Source organism: Hylobates moloch, unplaced genomic scaffold (assembly GCF_009828535.3).
Source record: "Hylobates moloch isolate HMO894 unplaced genomic scaffold, HMol_V3 SCAFFOLD_21, whole genome shotgun sequence".
Classification (NCBI taxonomy): domain Eukaryota; kingdom Metazoa; phylum Chordata; class Mammalia; order Primates; family Hylobatidae; genus Hylobates; species Hylobates moloch.
The window spans coordinates 47,298,453-47,318,521 of record NW_026652296.1 but is presented as its reverse complement, the minus strand read 5'-3'; the positions used below and the strand labels follow the sequence as shown (position 1 = coordinate 47,318,521).

At 40.0% G+C, this 20,069-nt stretch overlaps 2 protein-coding genes across 14 annotated transcripts in view; one reads left to right on the top strand and one right to left on the bottom strand.

The window, feature by feature from the left end:
- The window catches only part of SEL1L2 (SEL1L2 adaptor subunit of SYVN1 ubiquitin ligase), a 178,726-nt gene extending 159,889 nt beyond the window's left edge, over positions 1–18,837 (bottom strand). For 9 of the 10 annotated variants that reach the window (XM_058432734.1, XM_058432735.1, XM_058432742.1 and 6 more), the window contains exon 1: positions 18,542–18,837. In XM_058432734.1, the coding sequence (XP_058288717.1) occupies positions 18,542–18,755 (214 nt within the window). In that variant the 5' untranslated portion in view covers positions 18,756–18,837. Of the gene's footprint in view, positions 1–4,091; positions 4,328–18,541 lie in introns of those variants that run through there. The other variant, XM_058432744.1, reaches the window with a different exon arrangement.
- The window catches only part of MACROD2 (mono-ADP ribosylhydrolase 2), a 2,131,323-nt gene continuing 2,115,839 nt past the window's right edge, over positions 4,586–20,069 (top strand). For 2 of the 4 annotated variants that reach the window (XM_058432749.1, XM_058432748.1), the window contains exons 1-2: positions 4,586–4,879; positions 10,544–10,660. In XM_058432749.1, the coding sequence (XP_058288732.1) occupies positions 4,834–4,879; positions 10,544–10,660 (163 nt within the window). In that variant the 5' untranslated portion in view covers positions 4,586–4,833. The remainder of the gene's footprint in view (positions 4,880–10,543; positions 10,661–20,069) is intronic. The other 2 variants (XM_058432747.1, XM_032143320.2) reach the window with 1 other exon arrangement.

The following is a 20,069-nucleotide window of genomic DNA, read 5'->3' as shown; positions in this document are numbered from 1 at the left end:
CTGCTCTGACATCATCCTGTAAGCTGATATCTCTAGGCTATGGTGGAAAAGAAACAATGGGCCAAGTCTGCTTTGTTCCCAATCTGGATGAAAATCTTTACCCTCTTTTCCAGTTAGAAACTGCTGAGGATTTATTGGAACAAAGGCAAACAAAGACTGTTTGACAATGTCTTTACATACCTCAAATAATACAGACATTTCACAAGTGGTACCTTCAAAGCTATGAGAAATCAAAATGAATATTTAGGGAAAACATATAAATATTAAAAATTTCCAAGGCACAGAGCTAGTTGAGAAATTATGCCTACAAAAAATATCTAACTTTTACAGCCTGTCCAGGTCATTACTTCAGAAATAGTCATTTTATTGTTTTGAATTTACAGTTTTACTCCTTTTATTAGTTTCCCATTGCTGTGATAACAAATTACCACAAACGTAATGGGTTAAAACAACAGGAATTTATTCTCTCATAGTTCTAGAGACCAGAATTCCAAAAGGATGCTTACGGGGCTGAAATCAAAGACAAGGCTAGCTCCTTCTGGAGGCTCCAGGGAAGAATCTATTCTTGGCCTGGAATTTTTCAGCTTCTAAGTGGCTGCCAGCATTCCTTGATTTGTGGCCACATCATTTCAGTCTCTGCTCAGTCATCACTTGCCTTCTGTAGTTTAATCTCCCTTTGTGCCCCTCTTATAAAGATACTTGTGATTACATTTAGGGCCCACCAACATGATCCAAAACAATCTCTCTCTCTCTCTCAAGATCCTTAATGTTGGCTGGGCATGGCAGCTCACACTTGTAATACCAGCACTTTGGGAGCCTAAGGCAGGTGGATTATTTGAGGCCAGGAGTTCGAGACCAGGCTGACCAACATGGCGAAACCCCGTGTCTACTAAAAATACAAAAATTAGCTGGGTGTGGTGGTGTGCGCCTGTAGTCTCAGGTACTCAGGAGGCTGAGGCATGAGAAGTGCTTGAATCCTGGGGCCAGGGGCCTGGGGGGTGGAGCTTGCAGTGAGCAGAGATTGTGCCACTGCAATGCAGCCTGAGCAACAGAGTGAGACTCCATCTCAAAACAACAACAACAAACCCAAACTGCTTTATAGGAAAATCAACGAGCAATGAAGGCATATAAGGGGAAACAGGGCAAAGGTCAGGTGGGGTCAGAGTCAGGGAAGGCTTTGCTAGGGAGTGATGTTTAAGCTGAAATATGAAGAACGAGAGTGAGTCAGCTAAACAAATCATGTCCCAGGTGTTGCAATGAACATGTTAAAAGGCTATGTGGGCCAGGTGCCGTGGTTCATGCCTGTAATCCCTGCAGTTTGGGAGGCCGAGGCAGGTGGATCATCTGAGGTCAGGAGTTCAAGACCAGCCTGGCCAACATGGTGAAATCCCGTCTCTACTAAAAATACAAAAATTAGCCAGGTGTAGATGCCTGTAATCTCAGCTACTCGGGAGGCTGAGGCAGGAGAATTGCTTGAACCTGGGAGGCAGAGGTTGCAGTGAGCCGAGATCGTGCCATTGCATTCCAGCCTGGGCAACAAGAGTGAAACTCCATCTCAAAAAAAAAAAAAAGAAAAATGGCTATATGGTGTTCCAGAACATGAAATGATGCTCTGGGGGCTGGAATCAGAGACTGGGGAATGGGGGTGGCAGTGGAGCATAGTGTAAAATAAGGCTGGGTTAGTAGGTGATAGTCACTCCATTCTTAATAATTTGTTATAAAAAGACTGTATTAGCCTGTATGCAACAAAATAACATAGACTGGGTGACTTTACACGGCAGAAATTAATTTTCTCAGTTCTGATGGCTAGAAATCTGAGACCAGGTTCTGGTGAGGGCCTTCTTCCTGCTTGCAGATGGCTACCTTCTTGCTGTGTCCTCATATAGCAGGGAAAGGGGGTGGGAGGAGAGGGCGAAAGAGATCTCCCTCTGCTTATAAGGCCTCAGTCCTATTAACCTCACTCACCCTTATGACCTCATTTAACCTTAATTACTTCCTAAAGACCTAATCTCCACATTTAGTCACATTGAAGATTAGGGCTTCAACACATGAATTTTGGGTGCACATGAGTCAGTCCATAGTAAAGACCATCAGAAAGTCAGTCATTGAATGACTTACAGAAGTGAGAAGACGTGATCACTTCTGACAAGGTATCACTAGATGCCGTCTAGACAATGGACAGAAGAGGTGCAACAGTGGGCATGAAGGCCACTTAGGAAGTCTTTGCAATAGTTTCCAGTTAAATTCAGACTAAGTTTACTGCAATGCTATTGGAAAGTAGTGATTCCAGACTTATACAGACTGCTCAATAAAATTGTGTAGGTATAGCAACCGATTCGATATGAGAGTGAAGTTATAAGAGGTACCAGGGATGGTGCTTAGGTTTCCAGATTTTTCAACTAAACGGGTAATGGAGCCATTCAAAGAGATGGGGAAAACTGGGAGAAGGAGCATGAATTCAGTTTGCTACACGGCACATTTCAGGTACTTTAGGGATGTTAAATATTTAACAGTTTTGAATGATAATGGTATTTTGTCAGAGTGATTAATAATAAACGCTGAAACAAATGCCCTCTACATACTTTTAATGTGCTTTCACACAATAAAAGTTCCAGTTCTTTGAGCTGACATGAGAAAAGAGATAATCAATAGTGTAATGTTCCTAAGAAAGCACATGTGGAAGGACTGGCTGGAGGCTGGAGTGCAAACAGCTTCTCTGCTGAAGGGAAGGTGTCTAGTATGATGTACTTTTCTTACCTTTCACATTTCTACATAAGAAGTCAATATCTTTTCTACAAAATCTGTAACTGTTCTCATATTGCTTAATATTAACATTGCTATTTGCCACCTTACCCATCCTATGAAATGTTTTTCTTTTCTTCCTCACCTTTCTTTCAAAATCTATTGCATTATCAGGTTTTATTTATTCTTCCCTGGTAATGTCTCTAATCAAAGACCTCTTTCTATTTCTAGTGCCAATAAATAAGTACATATTTTTATTACTAGCTCAAATGTCACCTCCTTCTTGAAGACTTCTTTATTTATCCCCTATCTATTTTTTTCATATTTCAGAGCATTAAAAGAAAAACAGGCTGGGCACGGTGGCTCATGCCTGTAATCCCAGCACTTTGGGATCACTTGAGGTCAGGAGTTCAAAACCAGCCTGGCCAACATGGTGAAACTCCATGTTTACTAAAAAATACAAAATTAGCCAGGCATAGTGGCGCATGCCTGTAATCTCAGCTACTCCAGAGGCTGAGGCAGGAGAATTGCTTGAACCTGGCAGAAAGAGGTTGCAGTGAGCTGAGATGGAGCCATTGCCCTCCAGCTGGGTGACAAGAGTGAAACTCTGCCTCAAAAAAAAAAAAAAAAAAAGACAAAACAAAAATTACCTTACCATGTTGTGAATCATCCTTATGAGAGTGTCCTACTAGTAAAAATATTCCATTCCTTACAATTGTTTTTGGGGCCTCCCCCTCTCTTCCTTTTCTCTTCTATTATTTTTTAAAAATATGTTCCAAATAATTATTTGCCCAATATATATAACAAGTACCCAAACTGCCAAACAAATGTGGATTTACCACATCCACTCAATTAGCCTTGAAGATGATCTGATACATAGAAACACAACAAATTTGGGGGGAGGGTACCAAACTTCTAAATTATAGGTCACCCTACTCATGCGGTGGACTTCAGTGAAACTGGATTTTCAGAACCCGCCAGGTTAGTATTATCCAGAATCAAGCCAGCTTTTTGGACCTGCGTCTTAACGTTAAGCAATTGGTAGAATAAAGTAAGACCACTTGGCTCTGGTTAACAGGCATTTGGATTTGTTTTGACGTAAAACGTGTTTCCAATATAACATTTTGGTTTATTGGTTTATTTTAAGAACCAACTTCTTGGTTCTTAAAACTGTCTTGAGTATCCCAGTCTACATTTGTTCTTTCTAAACTTCACCAAATTCCAATGAAATTTGTAATTTTCACTACAGGTTTGAGGAGCCAACTGCATACGGTGTGGAACCATTTCCCAATACTTTCATTTCTTTTGGTCTTTTTTAGTTGCCCACCCTGAGGGAAGCATCAGATTACCTGGTAAAAATCCTCCTCAACAGGGCAGTTGGAGTGAGCACGGACAATTCGTGTTGACCCTCGGTCTCCTTCCACTTCAACATCCTCCAAGTCCCTGAGGCGGCTTTCCGCTAGCTCGCCAGTCACTTGGCGCACCTGGCTCTACAGGCCACGCCCTCAAGACTTCCAAGAGGCCAGCGGGTAAGCGCGGTCCACCTCCGTCTTCCACTAGGCGTCGGCTTCACGCCCGGCCCCCGTCTCGAGGGCAGCTCCAGCCCCCTCGCCCCCTGGCTCCGCCCCCTCGCTCCCTGGCTCCGCCCTCTCCAGCTCCCTAACGTCCTCGGCGTCGAGCCCGAGCCTGCGCCTGCGCGTGCGCCCTGGGGCCCAAGTTGGGGCGCGCCGTGGCTAGAACACGGAGAGCGGCGGGCAGTGCAGCCAATGGGAGGTGGCGCTGCCTAGCGGCTGGTAGGCGGTGCCTGCGCGGGTGTTAGGTTAGCGCGAGGCGTGACCTAGTTGACAGGCTCTGAGGTGCTGCTGTGGCGGCGTCCGCGGGGCTGAGGCGGGTGGGAGCCGGAGCCGAGCGCGGGCTGAGGGAGGAGGGCGGCGACTGGAGAGCGGCGAGCGGCGAGCAGCGCAGGACGCAGAGCCTCTTTCACTTTTTCCCTGCTGAGTGCCCCCTCCCACCCCTCCCACTCCACACACACCCTGTTTGCCCGTGAGCCTGGGGAACTTGCAGCTTAAAGCCAGCCACCCCCACGGCAACATGTACCCCAGCAACAAGAAGAAAAAGGTGTGGAGAGAGGAGAAAGGTAACCGGCCCGTCGAGTCCTGGGGGTGCGGGCGGTGGGGGTTGGGGTGGGGGCGGGGGTCAGGCTGTGTGTGCCGCGGCGCCCTCCGCCCGAGCTCCCGCCTCGCGCCCTCCCGGCCGGTGCCGCCTCCCTCCCGTGTCCGTGTGTACACACGCGCGTACTCCGGCGTGCACGCGCCTGCCCTGGGCACCTGCAGCTCGCGCACGTGTGGGCGCACGCCCCTCTCTGTCGCCCTCGGCATCCGGTCAGCTTCTCCCGAGGCGGTGCTGCGTTCGCCTGGCTCGCGGCGGGGACCCCCAGGCGGTAGCCCCGGGCGCGGCACAAGTTCCTCTGCACCGCAGCTGGGACTTGGGCAATGCCGGCCCGGGTGTCCCGCGGACACGTGCCCGCCGGCGGGCGCTCAGGCTGCAGCTGCCGCTGTGCCTCCGCGCTCCCTGCACCCTCATTTCTTTCCTTCTCGCCCCTGTCCTCCCACCCCCCAAATGGCAAAGTGTCCCCACCATCGGGTGTTTACCCCTTGTCTAGGTTTCCTTCCTTCGCTGCCGCAGCGTGACTTTTGAAACCTGGAACTCTAGGGGAGCCCTAAAACGAGCGTGTTGTCCGTGAGGATAAGTGCCTTCAGAGAAGTCTGAATGGGCTGTTCTCCCAACAGTGTGTTTCTCTGTATTCCATCCCCATTCATGGGCTGAAGTTGCTCAGAGTAAGATTTTGTGACTAATGTCACTCTGTATGAACCCATCTCTGAATTTTGTGCATATAAGGTTTATCCAAATCAGCTAGATTGACAGTGGTACTGATTCTTTAAGAAACACAAGTGTACGATCCAGCCGATCCAGCGTTTCCCACCAAGATCTCCCCCTTACCCCATCCCAGTTAGATAATATTCTAACTTGAGTGTCTCTGGCGTTTTTTACCCTCCTTTTCACACCTCTTTCCTTTTCATTCTTTAGCTATTTACAGAAATGTAGCAAAAACTTCTTGCACTCCTATTGCTAAAATACAGTAAAACCTGTATAGCAAGGGTGAGGTCTATTGAGGGTAGTGCACATTTCTCCTGGTACCTCATCTTTACAAAAGGATATAGGGGTGACTAGGTAGAAAGTTGATTTCATTGTTAATAGTTCGTTAAAACCTGTAGATTTTTATTACAAGTCCCGGCCTTTATGAACATGAAGGCAAAACAGTGGAGGTAAGAAAGGGAATTAATATGGGAAAAGAATCCACTATATAGGATCTGCTGCCACAATGCACGAACAAAGGCGTGAGGAGGGAATTTTTTTTTTTTTTTCAAATTTACTGCAGGAAGATTTAACATAATATAACTGAACAACACAATTAAAATGATCTTTAAAAATGTTGAAAGTTTAGTCATTTAATTATGTTTTAATTATGGGTATATAGAGAGCTAACACTTCTGGTGTTATAAATCAGATGCTGTCGAGAATAATAGCCTGATAAAGTAGTGTAAAATAATTTTGCTTTTTTTTTTCAGTAGTAGTTACTTTAGTTTCAACACACTTTCAGCAAGGATTTACCTTGTGAGCACTGAAAAATCATTTATGCCCATACTTATTGATGATGCTGAAATGTTGACTTTGTATAATTGATGATAATGAGGGCAAAACAGTGGAAGACATAGACATTGTTTTCAGTAACATGAATCATTGATGAAATTATAGTGAGTACTTAAGAACTATTTTTCTGTCATAATAGAAAAACAATGTTCCTCTAGTAATAACGTTGTAACATTTCCTTCATTTAACATCTACACAATTGGACTGTGACCAGCAGGCATTTTAGAATCTTTTCTAATGTCTTGATTTCTTTTCTTCTATTCTAATAATGGAGATATATAACCAATTTTTTTTTCCTAAGGAAGCAAATGCACCATTAAATAAGGCAACAAAGTAATTATCCAAAACTAAGTTATTTCTGCATGAAGTTTAATGTTAAAGGAAAACGTTACTGTGATACGAAGACTTTAATGCATATCTCAGTGTTTTTTTTTTTTTTTAGGATGTCTATGTTTGGAATATTTAAATATAAAATATATATTATACCCCCAAGGAAGAGCTAAGGATTTCTAGTACCATAGTTAGAGAAGCTGATGGGATGCATGACCTTTTTCCTTTCAGCCCACTGGGAAGCTGATGGTGTAGTATTTTTGCAGCTGTCCTTTAAAGCTAAAGGAAGGCTTACCTACCTCATTGAAATATCAAGGCATTCTATAAACATATTTTTAACTCAGTATACCATTTAATAAATAGGTCTGCCTACTTAAATGCTTGATTCACAGAGAAAGGACTCACTGTAAAGGTGAAGCATTCTTTAAAGAAAAGTTTTATGAAATGGCAAAGAAAATGCATATATATTTGTGGCCTTCAGTATGTTTCATTGTTTAAACAAGTAATTAAGGAGTTCTGAAGACCACATATGTTTAAATAAGCATTTTTGATCTAGTATTTTGAGTCCTAATTCAGAACCACTAATGTGCGTTTTCAAGTATTGCAAATTATTTCATTGTTTTGTTTTAAATTATTCTCGTTTTTAAGTGTTCATACTTCGAGTTTTAAATAACTGGAACAACAGAGGCCAGGTTGCATTTTTGTATGTACTTTTTTGACATTCACAAAAACTGTCAGTTGCTTCATAATGTCTTTTAACCTGCTCAGTAATATTGTAATAATTTTTTATTTGTGATCTGAGCCTTTTTAGCACTGCTTTGGCATACTGCTAGTCATCTCCCTTTTCTGGCTTTATGTGATAATTCTAGATTTACCATTCCCTTCAAGTTTCCTGTTCTCTCAGGACCCTATCCCCCATACCAAAGAGATGACATTGCCTTTTTACTTCACAGAGAAGGGCTGGGTGCAGTGGCTCACGCCTGTAATCCCAGCACTTTGGGAGGCCGAGGCGGGCGGATCACGAGGTCAGGAGATGGAGACCATCCTGGCAAACACGGTGAAACCCTGTCTTTACTAAAGTACAAAAAGTTAGCCGGGCGTGGTGGCACATGTCTGTAATCCCAGCTACTTGGGAGGCTGAGGCAGGAGAATCGCTTGAATCCAGGAGGGAGAGGTTGGAGTGAGCTGAGATGGCGCCACTACACTATAGCCTGAGTGACAGAGCGAGACTCCGTCTCAAAAAAAAAACACAACAACTCTGTTTTCTGAATGTTTCCTCGTTACCAGAACTTGTACCCCTGGTGACAACTAAGATTTATTTCATTGTTTTCCTATTTGTGCCCACTTCCTAAATACTGTGTTTTGAGGTTTGATGCTTCCTTCCATTCCCTCTTCTTTTTCCTTTAGGACTAGAATTTTAGGTTATAATTTCTAAAATCTCTAGGCTAGACCACTCTTTAACTTTCCAGATTCTTTTTTTTTTTTTTTTTTTGAGACGGAGTCTTGCTCTGTCGCCCAGGCTGGAGTGCAGTGGCGCGATCTCGGCTCACTGCAAGCTCCGCCTCCCGGGTTCACGCCATTCTCCTGCCTCAGCCTCTCCGAGTAGCTGGGACTACAGGCGCCCGCCACCACGCCCGGCTAATTTTTTGTATTTTTAATAGAGACGGGGTTTCACCGTGGTCTCGATCTCCTGACCTCGTGATCCGCCTGCCTCGGCCTCCCAAAGTGCTGGGATTACAAGCGTGAGCCACCGCGCCCGGCCTTCCAGATTCTTGATTTCAACTTCTTCAATGTCCTATAAGTACCTTAAACTCAATTTGTGTGAATATGTCACCTCTGATTAAGATACCTTTTTTTTGTCTCCTAATATGGCTGAAGTTCTAGTTATAGGAGTGGGAAAAATATTGGTTCCCCATTTTCTGTTCACTTGTGCTTACATTAATACTTCTGCAGTTTATTTCTGTGAAATAATCTTTTAAAGTGGTTATTTTGTGAAGGTTAGATTACTTTAAACTAGATACTAACTGTCCCTAAATCCATTTATCTAAACTGCAGTACCTTGTGATACGCTGAAAGAGAATTGGAGAGTGTGAGAAATAACTCTCTCTCTCTCTCTGTCTCTGTACTTGTGGAGACCATTGGTATGGTATGGGAGACATGAAAGCTGACATACAGAGTGAAGAAGCCAGTGTCAGTTTATACATTGAATATTGGTAAATATTTCCTTGTTTAGGTTAAAAACGAATGTAAATAGAATTTTTTTACATGTTTTCCTGTGTCCTAGTGGGTTGTTTTATACACCGTCTGGGAAATGCATAATCAACTTTCAATATTAGTAATCTATAGGATAAAGGTTAAACTGCTCACTATGGCATACAAGTCCCTGTACAGTTTTGTTTTACTTTTGTTTCTCCCTACTTTTAACTGCTGTGGCCATTCCTCTTCTCATGCCATATCTTGCAGCTTCATTTAGTTACAGTATTCATACCTCCTTTGTTTACATTGTTTTGTTAGTCTGAAATGTTCTTTTTACCTCTTCATGCAAAATTCTTCCCTGTCCTTCATGAACCAGCATACATATTACCTTTTTCGGGGAGTTTTCCTGAGAATATAGTGTAGTACAGTGGAATAAATAAAATGGAGATGTTTGAATTTTAATTTTGGCTTACTTCGTGAAACCTCTCTTGCTTTGGGCAAACTACTTTGCTGTGCTTCATTTCCCTAGCTGCAAAATTGGCATAATAATACTATCAATTTTATGAGTTATTAGGAAGATTATTTTAATGAGATATACATGTGAAGTACCTGGCCATAGTGAGTTCTTTATAAATGACATCCACTGCAATTAATTCTAAGATGCAATTTGTAAAATATTTTCTTTTTATCATCAAGATACATATATTTAAAGCAATTCTTATATCTACACAAAGCTGTAAGTAAATTGAGAGTGCAATTGAGGAAATATCTTGGTGGTTGCCTTTTTTTGTGCTCTTACTATTTGTACATACCTGTCTTAGCATTTTATTTATGTAGATACTATTTTGTATCTTACTGTGTTAGACTGTTCTTGCAGTTGCTGTAAAGAAATGCCTAAGACTGAGTAACTTATTTAAAAAAGACGTTTAATAGGCTCATGGTTCTGCAGGCAACACAAGGATAGCATTGGCATCTGTTAGGTCTTCTGGGGAGGCCTCAGGGAGCTTTTACTTACTGGGCAAGATGAAGTGGGAGCAGGCACTTCATGTGGCAAGAAGAGTAGCAAGAGAGGGTTGGGGGGAGGTGCCACACACTTTTAAACAACCAGATCTCATGAAAACCCACTATCTTGAGGCTAGCACCAGGCCATGAGGGATCTGCTCCCATGACCCAATCACGTCTCACTAGACACCACGTCACATATTGGGAATTATATTTCAACATAAGATTTCAGGGGATATGTATCCAAACCATATCACTTATCCAGCATATCAACGGGCCCATAGTAAACTATAGATGTTGACTGAAAGTGTAAATGAGTTTACTTATTTCTTGGACTATCATAAGAGAGTCTTCATCAGGCTTTGATTTTTTTCTCCCCTGGTAATATGAAATTTAACATTTTTTAACGTTCAAATATGGAGTCACTGGATTTGCATTGTGTTGTTCTTCAGGACTGTATTAACTCTTTTGTTAGCTTAACTTGGTTAATACTTAAAGTATAAAAATAATTCCCATGTTTAAACGTTAAATACAAATGGAGATTCTGCTTTTATTTTGCAAGAACGTTTACTGAAGATGACCTTAGAAGAGAGACGCAAAGAATACCTAAGAGACTATGTTCCCCTGAACAGCATTCTGTCATGGAAGGAGGAGATGAAGGGCAAGGGCCAAAATGATGGTAAGTTTCTCGGAACATTTTTTAGGTAGATATTGTTCCCGTTTCAGGATAATTGTTGACAGAAATGAATAACTGGCATTCAATAAAGAGATTACTATTTTGCTATTTGAAATTATTGTTTGGTTGTGATTTAATTGTTTTTAGTAACCTACGGTGTTTTTTAAACTTAGGAAAGTATATTAACATAATTTGTGTTCTGAAATATACCACATTTATAATATGGTAATTTTTTTACAGGTCCTTTTTTTTTTTTTTCTATTCTGTAACAGGTCTTGGAGCAAATGCTATTAGAGATTTGCTGCTTTGGTGGTGTGGCCCTTTGAGTTTGCTTTAAGTTCATTTATAATGGATTTTCTTATGTTATTTTAAGGATTGGGGATACAGTTGAAAGAATATATTAGGAAAAATAGAAAAACCAAAGAACATTTCTCATTATTTTAGAGAATATATTTTGTATGATGTGTTATTATGTCTGTATATAAAGTATTTGTATGACAGAATTTACTCTCAAAGTCTTTATGATTTGGCGAGAATCTAGATTATGTTAGAATATAAAGGAAGTTTTAAGGATTAAAAAGGTACGTGAAAAAGTTTCTAAAAACAACATAATAGATAATGGATGTTTAATATGCTTATCTTTGAATTAACACTCATTGGTATTAATGATCTGGATGTGAAGTTTAGACAAACAGGGTGCTTCTTAAGGTACTTAACAGTTGAGGAAGACTTTATGAAATGAACTTGAAACATGCTAATTTCACAGGTTGTGGTCTTAGATCGATGGAACTACACAGGGTACTGTGGACCCAGAAAATAAAGACTAGCATGGAATTCCTATGGATAAAATCTTAAGGGAAAGATTAGGCCTTGGTGTCTGTGAAGAGAACACATTGACCTGAGGATTTGGGTTTCAGACACAACTTTGTTTGTCTAGAAAGGCAGAGCATGTGGGATTGGGAGTGAAAAGCTGTGGGTTCTTTTAGACCTTACATAGCCTGGAAACGTGTGACCTTGGGCAAGCAGGGTAGCGGCTCTACACCACGTTCTAATGGGGTCATTGGACAAGCTGATTGGGATGTGCATATCTGACCTGTCTGCCCAGTGTCTTCTGTAAATGCAAGTTGTTTTAAGAATGGTCTGATTCCAAACTGGTAAGATTGGCCTTAAGAAGCCCCTGCCTGATCACATGAGCATCATGGAACCCAAAGATGATTTGCTGCCCACCACCCCCATCTCAGAACAGAAGGGTGGGAAGCCAGAGCCACCTGCATTGCCCCAGCCAGTCCCCACAGTGTAACAGGGTCTTCTTGGCAGCTGTATTCTGGAGTCTGGTTGTTGCTCTGTGAAGACCTTTAATAAAATCTTGTACAAAGGTTAAAAAAAAAAAAAGGTCTGATTAAGACATCATTGAAAGACAAGAGAGTGCTGTGTAATGAAAAGAATACAGGGCTAGAAATCAGGAGAACAGAATTCTGGTCCCCTGTCTTACCTAAGGCTATGTGCCTCTTCATGTTTGGGTCTCAGTAATTTCTTTTTTTGTTTATAAGCAACTGGTATTGAATATTTCAGCAGCAGCAGCATCTTCTTCTTCTTTTTTTTAAAATGGCTACAGGTTGAGTATCCCTTATCCAAAATGCATGGGACCAGAAGTGTTTGGGGTTTTGGATTGTTTGGATTATACTTGCTGGTTCAGCATTCCTAATCCAAAATCCAAAATGTTCCAGTGAGCATTTCCTTTGAGCATTATGCTGGTGCTCAAAAAGTTTCAGATTTTGGAGCATTTTTGATTTTGAATTTTTGCATTAGGACTACTCAACCTGTAGTAAATGTTCCCCAAATTAGAAAATAATACATTGAATAGAATAACACCTAACATAATTACCCTCTAACAAGATACTGCATGTTTAATCCTGCCTCCCAATATGAGCTTTATAAGTGGCTTACAACTGCTCTGTGTGTTTCTTATTTTCCCCTTTTGCTGTTTTAAACTTGAAAGTCCTCCATGGGGAACGAGGTGATGTGATCAAAATTATATTTCTACTTTTCCTGAAATGTTACTTGCTCCTCTCTGTTGTGACCCAGAAACTGGTGACTGGCCTCTTCTTTTTCATGAAGTGGAATGGCTCATTTTACAAGTAATATTTGTAAATATTTCTATACAATACACATTTTTCATATGACTTTTTTTTGTGTTACCGTATTCAGTGCTCAGTTACTAGAAAATATAGTCAAGAGAGTTTTAGTGTTTTAACAGTTTAAAAGATCCTTTAAAAATATAAATTTACAAAAAATAATAAAGGAAAACTATACATATGGTTATATTTGAAACGTTTTAAGTCATTGCTTATACGTGTATGTGTATAAGTAGGTATTGATATTTATTAAATATGGGATTTTAAACTAAATATTAAAAGAAGTCTATAATTCCTTGTCACTTAGCTTCTAATTACGGGAAATGAACAATATTTATCGAGCTAGGACAGTATATCAGTTTTAAATTTAATAGCTTATCATTAGTTTTTTTTTATAGAGGGCGATTTTTGCCTAAATATTCCTGAGTACTTGAATAGTTCTTGAGCTGTTGCTTTTAATTTTTTTCTTGCTTTGTTCAGATTTATTTTACTTTAACCAAATCCTTCTTGTTATTATAATATAGTAGAAAGTTAAATAAAAAAGAGGGGAGCGGCCAAATGTATTTGTAACAATTTGGATTTTAAGCCTTCTTGAAACAAAAGGAAACAAAATATTGCCAAGGAACACAAAATCAGTGTTTATATGGAAAGGGGGAAGCAAGTTTTATTTTGACTTACCCCTTTGGTAATATTGGAAAGCCATGGATTGGAAGAGGAAAGAATGGGAGATGATTACCAAAAAATAAAAATAAAAAAACCCCAAAAACAAAAACCCCATCCAGAAAAACCCATTAAATACATAATTTGCTTGCTGTTTATGTTCATATTTGTTAACTGTTGTTAGCTAATCTCTACACTTATATATTTCTAATTCTTCCTCTGTATTACCAATTATGTAATAATTCAATATCATTTGTCAGTCGCTATGTTGTAGGGATTTTAAAAGTCTTGTCTCTCCTATTGTACTATGTCTCTAGCACCTGGAATGGTGCCTTATGAGTTGGTGGGGCTCAGTCAGTAAGTGAAATAAGAATGCCTCAGGAGTTAATAATTTACAAGGGACAATTCTTTATCCAAACTTTTTTTTTTTTTGAGACTGAGTCTCACTTACTTTGTCGCCTGGGCTGGAGTGCAGTGGCGCGATGTGGGCTCACTACAGCCTCCACCTCCTGGCTTCAAGTGATTCTCCTGCTGAGCTCCTGAGTAGCTGGGATTATAGGCGCGCACCATCACGCCTGACTAATTTTTGTATTTTCTTTGGAAATAGGCTTTCACTGTATTGGCCAGGCTGGTCTTGAACTCCTGACCTCAAGTGATCTGCCCATGTTGGCCTCCTAAAGTGCTGGGATTACAGACGTGAGCCACTGTACCTGCCTCTTTTTCCAAACTTTTAATGAGCATTTATAAATATATGTAAAACTAGAATACAGTCATGTGCCACAAAATGGTGTTTTGGTCATTGACAGACTGCATATATGATGGTTGGTCCCATAAGATTATAATACTGTATTTTTATTATGCCTTTTCTGTGTTTACGTAGGTTTAAATACACAGTGACTTACCATTGTGTTATAGTTGCCTACAGTATTCTGTACAGTAACATGCTGTATGGGTTTTAGCCTAGGAGCAATTGGCTGTACCATATAATCTAGACGTATAGTAGACTGTATACCATCTAGATTTTTGTAAGTATACCTTACAATGTTTGCACAGCAATGAAATCACCTAACAACGCCTTTGTCAGAACGTATTCCCATTGTTAAGCAATGCCTGACTGTAGCAATGCATCCATTACCCAGTTTCAACAGTTATTACATGGCCAGTTTTATTTCATCTATACCAGTGCTCCCTATACCTTCCCCCAAGACTATTTTGAATGAAATCACATATGTCATATCAATTTTATCTATAAATGAATATCTGTATGTATGCATATGTATGTATCTCTAAAAGATGGCATATTTTTGTTGGTTTACTAAAATACTATTATTACCTCTCATATTTAAAATTTAACTTAAAATTTAATTTTTGATATAATTAAATATCCATTTAGTATTCATGTTTTTCCCATTGTCTTATAAAGGATTTTTTTTTACAATTGATTTGCTTGAATCAAGATCTAATCAAGATCCATATATTGCATTTAATTGATATGTTCCTTAAGTCACTTTTAATCTATAGTTACCTCTCTCTGTCCTTTTTTCCTTCCTCCCTTATAATTTATTTGTTGAATACACTAGGCTGTCCTGCAGAATTTTTTATATTTTGAATATTGCTTACTGCATCTCTGTGGTATCATTGAACATGTTCCTCTGTCCCCTTTACTTCTTACGAGTTGGTAGTTAAATCCAGAGGTTTGTTCAGAGTTGAGTTTAAATTGTTTTGAAAGAATACTTTATAGATTATTGTGCATCTTTTTGCATCATATGACAAGGCACATAATGCATCACTGTCTCTCTCAGTAGTGATAAGATCGATCCCTGGGTTCATGTATTGTCAGCTGAATATTGTCACTAAACTGTCTGGTGTAAAGTTCTCTGACAACCTTTTACCTAATGGTTTTAGCAGTCATTCGTGATTATTGCTTAGATCCATTACGTTATTAGGGGTTGCAAAATAGTGTTATGTGAATTTTATCATTCCTTATTTATTAGTTGGACTTCTATACAGAGAAACTTTCTGTTATTAAGTCTTTTATTATGCAGTACAGTTTATAAAGGAAAGCAGAATAAATGCCATATTTCCCTTATTTACTGATTTTCAGATTGAGTTCATTCCCTAAAATCCTCCACAGGTGACCAAAGAGTTCTTTTTTTAAAATTTTTGACTATCATGTTAAATTTGCCCCTTCCTTCTCTCCTCTGTCTCTTCCTCCCTCTTCCTCCCTCTCAACATGTATATTAAATGAGAATGTCCCTGTGGTTAACAGTCTACAAAGGAGGCATATACGTGTGTGTTTGTGCATGTGCATGCATGTATTTATAGCTCCCATATAAAATACATAGAATTATTAAACAGTAGGCCCAGGATATGGTAGAAAGACAAAGGCAGATTTATAAATGGGTGGATGGGTAGATATGATAGAAAGTATGGCATTACTTCTTTGTTGAGACAAGAGTTCCAGTTCTTGGGTTTAATTGTTATGCCTTCTGTTCATCTCTTTTGCTACTACCATGTTAAGGCTCCACTAGAATACCACCTAGAGAAGCAATGTTATTGTTACACTTTTTGGATGGAGTAGTGTTGGCAGAGAGTCTGCCAGGCTTATGCTAATTTTCTCTGACTGGTTAGTATCAGAGAAAGCAGCTATGGCTATAAGTTTAGATTATCTTTTTGAGTAATTACTTTTAATGTTTATACAGAACAGCAATAGGGGAAAAATAAAATAATAATGAGGATGAGTTAGGTGAAAATTATAAAATTATCTTATACTCAAGTATAAAATATTTTTAAAAATTGGTCGTTTAAAGAGCCATCTGTGATAATACCATACTGAATGGGCAAAAGCTGGAAGCATTCCCCTTGAAAACCAACACAAGACAAGGATGGCCTCTCTCACCACTCCTATTCAAGATAGTATTGGGAGTTCTGGCCAGGGTAATCAGGCAAGAGAACGAGGTAAAAAGGGTATTCAGCTAGGAAGAGAGGAAGTCAAACTATTTTTGTTTGTAGATGACTTGATCCTATACATAGAAAACCCCATCATCTCAGCCCAGTAGGTTTGCAAGCTGATAAGCAACTTCAGCAAAGTCTCAGGATACAAAATAAATGTGTAAAAATCTCTAGCATTCCTATACACCAAAAACAGGCAAGCCAGGAGGCAAGTCACAAATGAGCTCTCATTCACAATTGCCACAAAAAGAATAAAATACCTAGGAATATGGCTAACAAAGGAAGTGAAGGACCTCTTCAAGGAGACCTACAAACCACTGCTCAAGGAAATCAGAGAGGACACAAACGGAGAATCATTCCATGCTCATAGATAGGAAGAGTCAATGTTCCGAAAATGGCCATATTGCCCGAAGCAACGTATAGATTCAGTACTATTCCTATTAAACTACCATCAACATTGTTCACAGAATTAGAAAAAACTACTTTAAAATTCATATGGAACCAAAAAAGAGCCCAAATAGCCAAGACAGTCCTAAGCAAAAAGAACAAAGCTAGAGGCATTATGCTACCTGACTTCAAACTATACTACAATGCCAAAGTAACCAAAATGGCATGGGACTGGTACAAGAACAGACATAGACCAGTGGAACAGAATAGAAAACCCAGAAATAAGACTGCGCACCTACAACCATGTGATCTCTGACAAACCTGGCAAAAACAAGCAATGGAGAAAGGATTCTCTATTTAATAAATGGTGCTGGGAAAACTGGCTAGTCATATGCAGAAAACTGAAACTGGACCCCTTCCTTACACCTTATGCACAGATTAGCTCAAGATGGATTAAAGACTTAAATGTGAAACCCCAAACTAAAAATCCTGGAAGACAACATATGCAATACCATTCAGGATATAGCCATGGGGCAAAGATTTCATGATGAAGATGCCAAAAACAATTGCAACAAAAGCAAAAATTGACAAATGGGATTTAATTACACTAAAGAGCTTCTGCACAGCAAAAGAAACTCTCAGTGTGAACAGACAACCTACAGAATGGGAGAAAATTTTTATAATCTATACATCTGACAAAGGTCTTATGTCCAGCATCTATAAGGAACTTAAATTTACAAGAAAAAACTAAACAACCCCATTAAAAATAGACAAAGGACATGAACAGGCACTTCTCAAAAGAAGACATACATGTGGCCAACAAACATATGAGAAAAAGCTCAACATTACTCATCATTAATGAGTAGTAATACAAATGCAAATCAAAACCACAGTGTGATACCAACTCACACCAGTCTGAATGGCTATTATTAAAAAGTCAAAGAACAACAGATGCTGGTGAGGTTATAGAGGAAGACTGATACACTGTTGGTGGGAATGTAAATTAGCTCATCCATTGTGGAAGACAGTATGACAATGCCTTGAAGACATAGAGGCAAAAATACTGTTTGACCCAGCAATCCTATTACTGGTATATACCCAAATGAATATAAATCATTCTATTATAAAGATAATAAAAGAAGGCGTATGTTTGTTACAGCACTATGCGCAATGGCAAAGACGTAGAATCAACCTAAATGCCCATCAGTGATAGACTGGATAAAGAAAATGTGGTACATATACACAACGCAATACTATGCAGCCATAAAAAGGAACAAGATCATGTCCTTTGAAGGGACATGGATGGAGCTGGAAGCCATTATCCTCAACAAACTCAAACGCAGTGACAGAAAACCAAATACGACATGTTCTCACTTGTATGTGGGAGCTGAATGATGAGAACACATGGACACATTATGGGGAATAACACACACTGGGCCTGTCAGAAGGTGAGGATGAGAGGAGTGAGAGCATCAGGAAGAACAGCTAATGGATGCTGGGCTCAATACTTAGGTGATGGGATGGTCTGTGTAGCTGGCCACTAAGGCACACGTTTATCTGTCTAACAAACCTGCATGTCCTGCACATGCACCCCTGAACTTAAATGAAAGTCGGACATTAAAAAAAAATTTGGTCATTTAGAAAGACTTTATATTTCATATTTTTTATACATATTTATCTGTATTACATACTATAATAAAGGAAGCTAGAGAAAACATGCTATTAAGATCATAAGAGAAAATCTACTTACTGTTTATTAAGTGGGAGTGGGTCATCACAAAAGTCTTCATCTTCATTGTCTTCACATTGAATAGGCTTAGGAGGATGGGGGGGCTGCTTGGTCCTGCTGTCTCAGGTGGCAGAGGCAGAAAAGGTGGAGGGAAGGTAGAGGGGGAGGCAGGCATGCGTGATGCAACTTCACAGAAATACATTGTAATTTCTGTCTGACTTTCTTGGTTTTTCATTTCTCTAAAAATGTATGGTACCAATGCTTTAATCTTTTTTCTACTGTTTAGTTTCAGTGCCTATGTCATAGAAGGTTCTATGTCATAAATCAAAAACAGTCTTGAATAATAGAAACCCTTCTGCCAGATTGTCTAATGTCAGTTTGTTTTCTGGCATTGCATCTGGTATGTCTTCTTTCTCATTGTCTGGCACTGGTTTGGAAGCACTCATCTCCATCAAGTTTTCTTCTGTTAATTCCTCTGGTGTGGTGTTTGTTAGCTCTTGAATTTCTCCAAGATCTGCATCTTGAAACCCTTCACCCCCTACCCTTTTTACCATATTCCCAGTCTCTTTCATGATTTCCTTGATTGTGTCATAAATTCTGTGAAGCCATGTGCAACATCTGGACAAAGTTTTCTCCAGCACCAATGTTGTTTTGGGCTTGATGGTTTCCATGGCTTTTTCTATAACAGCAGTGGAATTTTCAGTGGTGTAATTCTTCCAAACTTTCATGATGTTCTCTCTATCAGGGTTCTCTTTCATAGCATTCACAGTCTTTTCCATAGACTACTGTGTGTAGTGATGCTTAAAGGTCCTTATGACCCCCTGATATAGAAGCTGAATTATAGATACTGTGTTTGGGGGCAAGTAGACCACTTTGACATCTGTGGTGTTGAACTCATGGGGTTCTGGGTGGCCAGGGGCATTGTACAACCTCAAAATAAGTTTAAAAGGAAGTCCCTTACTGGCAAGGTGCTTCCTGATCAGGAGCAAAGCGTCTCATTATCTAGGCCTTTCTTGTACAACCAAAAGACTGGCAGCTGGTGTTTATCTTTTTCCTTCAAGGCTTGGAGGTTAGCAGCCTTATAAATAAGGGCAACTTTGATCATAAACTTGACTGTATTTGCATAAAACAGCCCGTCCCTTCCTGTTTTAAATCCTGGTGCTTGCATCTCTTCCTTACTAATGAATGTCTTTTGTGGCATTTCCCCCCTTCAGAATAGAGCACTTTTGTCTGTGTTAAAAAGCCTGTTCAAGTAGATATTCTTTCTCCTCGATGTTTTTTTTTTTTTTTTAAGACGGAGTCTTGCTTCTGTCACCCAGGCTGGAGTGCAGTGGCGTGATCTTGGCTCACTGCAAGCTCCGCCTCCTGGGTTCACGCCATTCTCCTGCCTCAGCCTCCCGAGTAGCTGGGACTCCAGGCGCCTGCCACCATACCTGGCTAATTTTTTGTATTTTTTAGTAGAGACAGGGTTTCACTGTGTTAGCCAGGATGGTCTTGATCTCCTGACCTCGTGATCTGCCCCCCTCGGCCTCCCAAATTGCTGGGATTA